Source organism: Leptomonas pyrrhocoris, assembly GCF_001293395.1.
Source record: "Leptomonas pyrrhocoris isolate H10 chromosome Unknown, whole genome shotgun sequence".
Lineage (NCBI taxonomy): Eukaryota > Euglenozoa > Kinetoplastea > Trypanosomatida > Trypanosomatidae > Leptomonas > Leptomonas pyrrhocoris.
In genome coordinates this window covers 779,856-790,134 of record NW_015438364.1, presented here as the reverse complement: position 1 = coordinate 790,134, position 10,279 = coordinate 779,856, and the positions used below count along the sequence as shown (strand labels likewise).

Below are 10,279 nucleotides of genomic sequence, written 5' to 3'. Positions count from 1 at the left end.
TCCCTTCACAACTTGTGGATCGGGTTCACGCACCTTGAGGGTTCACTCAGCAGCGCACTAATCCCTAGTGGGGAGCTATATTACAGGAAAGATATTCTTAAAAAAAATTAATAGTTGAGTTGAGGGGGCAAGGTAAAAACGAGAAGGCAGTTTGCATTCCCATCTCATTACAGGGTTTTTCCTCTTCCTTTTCCCCCTATTGGCGTTTGTGCACACACCGTTCTCAAAACACCACTTGTGCACGAGCGGCCTGCTTTACTCTCCCACCCCTCCCTTCTTCTCTTCCGTATCTCACTTCCGTTTCCCACCGACATTCGGCCTCAGAAAAAAAAAAGAGGAAGGACGATACTCATCACGTAAGCAAGGTTCCATTTCCACTCATCAACGTGGATATGTGCGCCGCCCCGGTTGGCTCTCGGTACGTTGCGCGGGTGTGCTCACTGAACTAGACTGCGCGAATTACTCCCCTCCGCCCTTTTTGTTTATATCTGTTAGACTCTTCTCTTTCTTTGTGTGGTTGTGGTCATCTCGAATCTGCTGACCTTTAAAAATAACTCATAAAAAAAGTTTGTTGCGTGCGTGTGTCCTTTTTGCTCCGTTTGTTTTGTGTGTCGTGTGTGATTGTGGCGCTGCTCTCCGTTCACCACCCGCAGCCGTTGGCAAGGGCTTTCCCGTCCTGTCTCGGTGCACACGTGGCCGTTTTTCATGTCTTAGTTGCGCCCTTGTGTTTTTTCTTCTCTCTCTTTCTTTTTCTTTCTATTAAACATACGAAACAGGTCAATTTGACGGGCGTAATTTTTTTTTCTGATTTTAGTTGCTTGCTTTTCTGTTTGCGTGTTGCCCTTGCATCTTTTCCGACAGGGATAGTTGCTAACACCACTGAATATATATTACTATATATTCTAAAGTCTGATTTGCAGGGGTGCTCATTCTTCTCTCCGCCCTTCACACATTATTATACAAGGCGCAAAAAGGGATAATAGCAGGAGAAAAGACTTTTCATGGGTGCGTGCGTGTGTGTTTATCGGTCGCGAGTAACAAAGACCACGAAACGCACGCTTAGAGATGCTCTGTTGTCACGTTAAGTCTTTTCTCGATTAGAACATGGAGAACACCATCCAGTTTGACTTTTCCATTTTTTTGTCTTCCCTATTAACAAGTTTTCCTTTGCACTTTTTTTATTTCTACCTACAGTAATTCTTTTTTTGTTTGTTTGTTTTTCTCTCACTCGTGTGCTTCGCAGCTGTGCACCTTCCTTTTGTGTCTCTGTGTGTGTGTGTGTGTTCTGTGATTTTGAGCTCTTTCTTTGTGTGGTTGATCCACGATCGTTGTTTGAGAGCAAAAGGGTAAGAGGAACGGGACAAACCGCAGAGACGTTTGCTTTCTGCAGCATCTCCACCAACTAAACAAGAAGCCATATATCTCTAAAAGCAAAAAAAGGATTTTGCTTTCCCCATTTTATTTATATTGTCTTTCCATTGCGCGCTCTTTGTTTTTCCTTTTCCTTTCCCAAATTCGTTCGGCAGATATACACAAACTTTTTCTGTTCCCCGTTGTGTCTCTCCTTTTTTTTTTTTTTTGCCGTTTTGCACACGTGTGCGTGTGAGCTCATCGGCTCGTTCGTTCTTATATATTTGAATCGGTGCGCTACCTGCGTCGTTTGGCGCGATTCGCTTTTACGCGTTCGTTTTAAAGCCCCAACAATTCGAGCATCATCATTTCCTCTCTCTCTCTCTCTGTGTGTGTGTCTTCGTGCTTTTTTTCGTTCTCGTCCACTCCACAATTGTGCGGCAACGTTTATTTTCTCAGCTTTCAACAAGTTTGCATTGCCTCTTCAGGTACGCTGGCAAACCCACACAACAGAGTTTGCGGGTTGTGTGGTGACGACTTTTCTAGGGGCTGACGGTTTACCGCTAAGCCAAGTAATACAGATTTTTTTTATTTTTTACTTCGTCTGTGTTACTGTCTTTTTTTGTTCCTGTTGCCTTTCTTTTTTTTTACTTAACCCTACCCTCTTCCTTTTCTACTTCTTCGCAGATGGGCGCCGCTGCGCTGAAGTCAAAATCTGCGGATGGGAACGCTCTCACTCCACCAAGTAATCCACCGCCGTGCAGTGAACATGTCGTCGTCCCTGCGTTCGCTAACTCTCCGGCGATACTCGTCTCCTATGAAATGAATACAATCGATCATCATGCGCAGCATCATCAGCAACGTCGTCCGTCGTCGTCGTCAAACACGGCGGCTTCTGCGACAGGGCGAGGGTGTCTCGATGCGCCGCGCAGCCCCGACGAGCTCAATCGCGTTGTCGGGGATGTCCCAGCAGGGCAGCCGCTGCCCCCTCCACGCCGCTTTGTGCGCCGCTGCCACTCGCAGTCGTCGACCGCCCCCACTGCTGCGTCCTCATCGTTGGATGCGTCTAACTCGCATTTATATTCGCTGAGCGAGGCGCTTCTCGATGCGCCGACGAGGAGCTCGCCGGCTCCTGCGGCGGCGGCTGTGGCCGTCTCTCCAGCTTCGCTCAACAGCTCCTGCAGCGCCTTCTCGCTTTACTCGACAGAGGGTAGCCAGCGAGAACTGCCGCCGTTGCCCGCACCGCTGCAGCCCTCAGAGGGCTTGGCGAATTCTACCGCGCTGCAGGTGTCCGCCCATCCTCCGCTTGCGACGGCGGTGGAAGCTGCCGGGCGGACGGGTCTCCACCCTATCGATTCTCCTGTTGCGGCTGGTAGTAACGGCTTTGGCCACGGTGGGGGAGCGCTCCCACCTGTGGCTGTCCAGTACCCCCACTTCATGCTTTTCCTTTACGCCGCACATCCTACGCAGACGGCACCATCACCACCGCTGCCATCGCCCCGTCCCTCCTCGGCCGCCTTGCCACGCTGTCTCCGGACCACCACCACTCCCACCGTCTCGGCGTCGGCGACGTCGAATGCTGCGCAGTCTTACTCGACTCGTTTACTTGACATGAGCTTTGACTCCCGCGCCCTCACCGCCAACGCCGCGGCGACCTCCGCGGAGATCCAGCGCATCGGCACCCGTCTCCAGAAGTATCAACGAGGTTCCTCGCAGAGCGGTGCGAGCGGGCTCAGCGCGCCGTCGACATCCGAGGCTGCCCTCTCACAGACGGCGCCGGTGCTGGAGAGGCGTCCGATTCCGCCACTCGACCCCTCCGCAGTGTCGGCGCCGTCCGCTTTTAGGGGAGCAGCATCGGAGCAGGCGCACGGCGAGAGCGACACCCCAACGCCGATGTTCACGGAAACGGTGAAGTTCGTGCACGCCATTCAGCAGCTGCAGCGGGCCCGCGGTGCGGACCGGACGAGTTACACGTGGTTCCGTCCTGGGACTTCAGAAGCAGCTTCTGCTGCCGCCGCCGCCGCCAGCCACGTCCGCACCAGCAGCCGCGGCGACGGCAGCACCTCGAGCACCTCGAACGACGAAGCAGCGGGGGAGTTGGCGATGACGATGTGTGACGGTGAGGACAACGCGCCGACTTGCGACAGCGACAGCACGCCGACGCCCGCGTTGGACGCACACACCGATGCGGCGAACAGAGGCGGAGGGGACAGTGAGGCAGTGCGGCGGGCGTCGCTGCGTCATCGCGATCGGTTGCTGACGCTGGTGCACTGGATGCCTTACGAAACACACGAGTGCGCGTCGATGGCGCCGCTGAATGCCACGGCGGGTGCGTGCGGATGCGGATTTCCCGTGTTCCACGCGCAGGGTGGTAGCCCCGATGACGTCGATGACGCGCCGACGCCGCCCCTCTTGCCACCAACGGAGTCCACCAACACTGCGGCCTTTGCTGATTCGGAGACGCCGCTGCCGACGGTGCTTCCCACCGCGGCAACCGACAAGCACTCGGCCAGCGACGAGGACCGGCTGTCGCCGACCAGCGCCAGCGCCAGTGGGCCGCACCTCACCTCGAGCACCACCACTGCCCTGACCTTGTCCACCTCCGCTGACAGCGTCTTCTACTGCCCGGCGCACGTCGCCTTCCACCCACCGAGCATTTACGTCTCGCACAACTGGGAGACGAGCCACGGCAGCGTCGCGCTGCGGTCACCGGCGCGGCGGCAGCATCTCGTGTCGGGGCAAGTCGAGGTGCCTGCCAGCGCCGCCAGCACCCCCCGCCCGCCCTCGGCACCGCTACCGCCCACCCAACCCGGGAAGCGTGTCGAGGCTCGCTGGAAGGAGGCGCGTGCAAACAGCACTGGCGGCAGCAGAAGCAGCTCGAGTCACAACAACAGTACCGCTACACGAGTCGGCGAGGCCGGGGCGAGCTGCTGTACATGCCGCGGGACGAAGCGTGCGATCATCGACGTCGGGGTACCGCACCGCCAGCAACTGGCCAAGAAGGCATTGGAGGATAATGACCTCTTCTTTCAATCGATTCTGCGGCAGCAAACACCGAAAGTCCCCGGCATGGAGGTGGCGGACGACGCAGCGCAGGAGTGACGCGGCGAGTTTTGACCACGCCCTCCTGATGGATATACAAAAAACGGGAGGATGAAGAACACAAAGAAACGATAGTGGAGGGCTGCGGGCCACCAACTGCGTGAGCCGCTTGTGCTGTTCGCCCATCACCGAAAGACCGTGATGGGGCTGCATCACTTTATTTTCCTTCTCTCCTGTTTCTTTGCCTTCTGCTTTTCCAGAGATGACAAAACAGAATTTGTACTGCGAGTCTGCGTTGTTTTTTGGTCGACTCTGTTCGGCATTTTTCTTTCGTGTTGTGGCTTGTTCGTTTGCTCTATCTTCATTATTGTTTTGGGTCCTGCCTTTATCATTGAAACCGTTCTCTCTCTCTTTTCCTTGCTGTTGCTGTTCACTCTCTTATCTTTCTCTGATACGCCTGGGAGTGTTGTTTTTTTCGTTTCTCTTCCTCAACGTCCTTTCTTTTCTTGTAGACCTTCTCGCCTGTCAAATTTTTAGTAGGCGAGCATTAACAGGAAAGCGCCACCACTTGTGTGTACGCAACAACGTAGCCTGCAATGAGACGAACGTCCTCAACGCCATCTTGCTCTCGTGCGGAGGGCGGAGAGCGTCGGTCAAGTCCTTTTTTTCTTTTTTTTAATTTTTCCTTTCCCCCCTCCTTGTCAGCTTCACAACGGACACCGAACTTTTATATCTCGTCGATTATTCAGGGTCTGGACAGGTACGCCGCGTGCGCATTTAGCACGCATGCGGAAGCTTCCCTTCCACACTAACGTTCATCACGATTCGAATGTGAACACAACTTTTTTCTTCTTTCTTCAGTTTTATTATTATTCTTCTCCCCTGGCGCGTCGGGAAACCCCAAAAAACAAGTGTGCCGATTTACGCACTTTCTATTTAAATACTTTTATGTGTAATTCTTTCCATCGAGCTTCGGTGGTGGCTGAGTGGCGCATGCGTGGACGAGTGTCACCATTTTCGTGTTGTTCATTTCTTCTTTTTTCTGAAGGCGGTGATGCTTCCGTGCGTACGCACCGGTCAACTTTGTGGCCTGGATGAAACCTTTCTTTCTCTCTCTCTTCCCCTCCCCCCTCCCCCTTCCTTCGCTTTTTCTTCAGCGCGCCATTCTTTTCATGCAGTGCACATCTGGTCTCTTTTTCTTTCTTCATTGCTGAGTCCGTTGCGAAGACATCAGAAGATGTTTTTCCTCTTTTTGCTGATTTATTTGCTCATCTTCTTTTGTATCTCTGCTCAGCCTTTCTTTTTTCCGTTGTCGTCGTGTGTGCGTGTCGGTGAACACGCGCCGTACGTAGCGTTTGCGGTTTCACGCGTCACCGATTACGCTCTCTTTTCTTCGTTGTTCTCTTATACTTCAAAAAGGGGAGCCGAACTGCGTGTGGGTGTGGCTCGCCGTTGTTTTTTGAAAGTCTTTCTCGTACAACGCTCGCTCGTTCTCTTGGCTTTCTATTTTTATTTTTTGAACTCCTTTGCTGTCATTTGACTTCTCTCCCCACGAGGAGAGGAGCGTAACCCATCTTTCGACTGTGATGTCGCTGTGGTCCAGAGTAAATGCTTTACAAAAGGAATACTATCAAAGAAAAAAAAGGCCGTGGCGAACCCCCATTGCTGATGCGCGCGCGTGCTCTCGTGCGGTCGGGTCCGCACCGACAGAAGCAACTTCCTACATAGGGAGTGTAACGTCTCATGTGTTCCGGCATCTCTTTTGCGCCGTATTGCTCTACGCATCCTCATCGCCGGCGCCAAGGAAGCTCAACGTTCGTCGTCGCTTTTTCTTCTGCACTTTCTCCCCTTCTTTCTCCTTCCCTTTCAAAGGATCCGCTGGTATTTCCTCGCGTACACACGTGAGGTGCTACGCTGTCAAGCGTCGAGGTTTGCGTGGCGGCGATTGTTTACCAACTAGGTCAGTCTGGCATACCCGCTCACACACACACAGCAGTTGGAAACAGCAAAAATAGAACCGCACCGTTCGCCAGAATCATTTTTCTTCGAGGCCAGAGAACGTTACGATGGATCCCAACCCTCGCGCCGGTGACGAGGCGTTGATCAATCCCGAGCCCGCGCCGGCGCGGAGTGAGGCGACCGAGGCCTCGCTAGATAGCGCTGTGGCAGACACAGAGGCGCCCCACGCCGTCCTCGCCGAAGTCCATGTGCAACGAGCACCAGCAGAGGATCAGGAGGGAGCAACGGAGGAGGAGGAAGAAGGAGATGGGGACGGGGACGAAGATGAGGGCTACGCCGCGGAGTATCGCAGCCTTCTCTTCCGTGTGGCAGACATGGAGACGCAAGAAGACCAGCGAGGTCGTCAGCAAGACTTTGCGCTACGGATGGCGCGGCGGGAAGCACAGCTGCTGGCGCGTGTTGTGCAGCAACAACAAGTGTTTCTCGCGGCACGTTTACGTCCGCAAACGTCTGCTATTAATCATAGCGATATGAGGGACAAGGAGCAGGTGGGCGACGCCGCACCGGAACCGTTGACTTCCTCCGATGCCGTGAAGCACATTGTGGAGAGGGACGCGCGCATCTCGTGTTTTGCGTATCGCGCGGAGCGTGCACAGCAGCGGCAGCGGCAACTCGCCGACGCCACAGCGCAGCTGAAGAACCACGCGCACGCCGTACAGCAGGACGTAGAATACAGCGCAGCGATGCATGAAAAGGCGGAAGGAATTGCCGCGCAGCTGTGCGAGGACGCCGGTGTTGTTTTCACCTCTGTGGGCTTGACGACTACGGAAGGTGAAGAAGGTGCTACTGCTGCGGCGGCGGATGATGATCTGTCGTCTCTTCCGCTGTCCCCATCCATTGTCAGCTGGCAAAAGCACAGCTCCAACCTGACAACCCTGGGCGGCACACTAGCCAAGGTACACACGCTTTTTCAAGACCCTGTCTGTCGCACAAACATGGCAGTTGTAGCGGCGCACCTGACCCAACTCGGCCGGCAATCGCAGCAGCTTCTGCGCGAACTGCAGTGCCTCACGCAAAGCGAGGCGAAGCTCGAAGCGGCGTTGCAGCGCAGCCGCGCCAAAACCGTCGAGTGGGGTCTCTACGCGGCGCACGCACAGCAGGCACGCGATATGCGTGACATCTACTCCCCGGTGACCGTGGCAGAGATGCGTGTGATGGCGCTGCGCAAGCTGCTGCTGCGTCGCCGTCAGGAGCTGCAGAACGCCTTGACCGTTGCCCTCCTGCGGGAGGCGGAGCACGCTGTGGATGTCACCTCCGTTGACGGTGCACCTGCCGTCTCCTTTTCCTCTCCCCCGGCCGAAGTCACCGTCGAGAAGATGAAGGCCGCCGCCGACGACTGTGCGCGGCGGGAAGTCCTGCGGGACCGCCTCTGGCGCGAGCTGTTGTTTCTGAAAAAGAATGCTCGGCGCGAGTTTGGTGTGGAATGGATGGCGCAACTGGAGGCGCTGGCGGTGCGCACGATAGCCGCTGACGGCGACGATGACGGTGACGGTGCTGATGTGCGACGACTTGTCGAGACGCTGCAGGACAACCTGCGCGCGAGCACGTACGATGGCTTGGCGCGTGTGGTGCGCTTGGCGGCGCTGCCTCCAGTGGGAACTGCCGAGACCGTCGAAGGTGGTGCGGCGTTAAACGTCGAACACGAGAATGATGGAAGAGGAGATGCAGAGCACACAGAGTTTTCGCTCGTCGAAGCGCCCCCACCCCCCTCCTCCCCCACACCGCCGTCGCTCGGCTCCCCGACCGCGTCGTACACCCCTCGCGTGCATGCGCTGGCGTTGCTGGAGAGCGTGCAGACCCGTGTCAACTCCATCACCTCCCTGCTGATGGAAAACGCCAAGCACTGGCAGCGGGTGACGGACGCGGTGGTGGAGACGACGTGGGGCAGCAGTGCACGAGACGAGGCGTGGCCACGCACCGCCGAGCTCCTGCTGCGTCGGTGCTGCACGAACGCAGGCGGTAACCGCGATGCCGAGAGTCTCGGCGGTGTCAAAGAACGCTCCTCTCTTCTAGAAATGGAACAGCACATCCTCGACGTGCTGAGCACCGCAGAGAGCCGCATTCTCGCCGAAGTGAATGCGGCGCTCACGCAGATGCGTACGCAGTGCACTGCGCCTTTGCTGCAGGTGAAGCGTGAAGTCGCCCTCCTCGTGCGGCTGCTGCAGTTGGCTGACGAGGCGTACGCGAGCAGCACGAATGGGACCCGCACCACCCCCGCGTTGGAGAGCGCCGTGCATTTTCTTTGCAGCGGTCGTGACAGCGCGGATGCCGCTCGTCCCGCTGCGTTGCAGCAACAGGAGACGGCGGACCCCTTCGATGCGCTTCTTCGCATGGATGATGTGACTCTTTCACGCATCCGCCTCCCGCAAGCTCCGCAGCACGCCGATGCTCTACAAGCAGCGATGGGCGCGGTGTCGGCCGAGTGGCAGCAGGCGCTGCGCGCGGACACGGAGACGCTGCGATCCAGTGTGGCGGCGAAGCAGGCGAGCATGGAGCAGTACGCGCAGTACTCCATGGCGGATGTCCCCGCGTTACTGGACAAGGCACGGGCGGATGTAAAAACGTTGAAGGGGCAGCTGGTCGAGCACGCCGCGCAGTCCGGCCGTGCCGCCACTCTCGTCTCGCAAATAGGGGAGCAGCGGCAACTGCTCGAGCGGCGAACGGGCAGCGAGAGACGTGCGCTCGAGACGGCGGTGCAGGGGGCACACAGAGAGGTGCAGTCGCTAGAGGCGGAGCTGGTGTTTTTGCGTGCGAGGAGGTCGGTGTTCGAGGCGGAGAGCAGCGGGCGCAGAACAACGCTGGCGGCGGAAGATGCGAAGTGGGCAGCACTCGTGGAAGAGACGCGAAAACTCTTGTTGATGACGCTGGAGTCTGTCATTGTAAAGCACGAAGAAGATGAAGATGACGGAGGGGTACGAACAGCTGCAGCGTACACTGGAATGAAAGAGGAAGGGAGAGGCGGTGATGAACATGCAGAGGCAATTCCGTATGAAGAGGACAAGTACAAGGAGGCGGCAGCGGCAGCAGAAGACGCAGATGAAGCGAACTCCGGCACGGGGGAAACCGGCGGAGGAGAAGAGGAAGACGAGGAGTATCGCAATCCCACGTCCGCTGAGCTGCACGACGCGCCGGAAGGCGACGGTGACGAAGAGGGCCAGGTGCGAGAAGAGTCGGAGGCGGAGGAGGCGACCCGCGACGATGACGATGATGCCCGACAGGCAGAGGAGGCGTCACCCAACGAGGAGGCCACCACCACGCGAACGGAAGACGCAGGCACCGCATCAGGTTCCGCCAGCAGCACCTCTCCACTTGTCGAAGGCGATACTCCAGGCGAAGACGTGGCGGCAGACGAAGAGGTCAGCCGTGCGGATGCGGCCGCTGCGGTTGCCGCGGAGGCTGCTGCAGACGAGGAGCCGGTGCTGCTCCCGCCTCAAGAGGAGAGACACCTCAGCGTCCTCGGCGACCCTTCTGGCGTCCTCGGCGTCGGAGTTGCGGAACTTCCACCCATCTTGGGTGGAAACCCCAACGTGAGAGGTGTGCAGCCGCATGCCGCTGGTGCTCCCCCGGTCCTCCCCACTCCACCCACGACGTCGACAAACGCAGTGCTGGAGGATAATCCCTTCTACTCCGGCTTCGGCTTTGGCGAGTCGTAGACGTGCGCCATCGTTCGCGACTGCGTCTTCTTCAGTAGGACGCTTCGCAGGGTCAATTAATTCAGCTTTCCACTTCTCCCTTGAGTTTTTAAAAGAGTGTTTTGCTCCCTTCTGCCTGGCAACCTAAACCACGCTCAGGGAAATCAACGATACGTGGATCACACCAAAGCAACGTCGAGTACGGCAGCTTAGCGTGGGCCGTCTCAAAAGCCGCA

At 56.9% G+C, this 10,279-nt stretch overlaps 2 protein-coding genes across 2 annotated transcripts; both read left to right on the top strand.

Moving 5' to 3' along the window:
- Positions 1 to 2,037: 2,037 nt before the first annotated feature.
- On the top strand, positions 2,038 to 4,452 carry ABB37_04796 (hypothetical protein; the record flags this gene model as incomplete). The annotated part of the gene is made up of 1 exon (XM_015802594.1): positions 2,038 to 4,452. One exon carries the CDS (start codon positions 2,038 to 2,040, stop codon positions 4,450 to 4,452), a length of 2,415 nt encoding a protein of 804 aa, XP_015659038.1.
- Positions 4,453 to 6,263: 1,811 nt separating this feature from the next.
- On the top strand, positions 6,264 to 10,064 carry ABB37_04795 (hypothetical protein; the record flags this gene model as incomplete). The annotated part of the gene is made up of 1 exon (XM_015802593.1): positions 6,264 to 10,064. Exon 1 carries the CDS (start codon positions 6,459 to 6,461, stop codon positions 10,062 to 10,064), a length of 3,606 nt encoding a protein of 1,201 aa, XP_015659037.1. The 5' UTR covers positions 6,264 to 6,458.
- Positions 10,065 to 10,279: the final 215 nt, after the last annotated feature.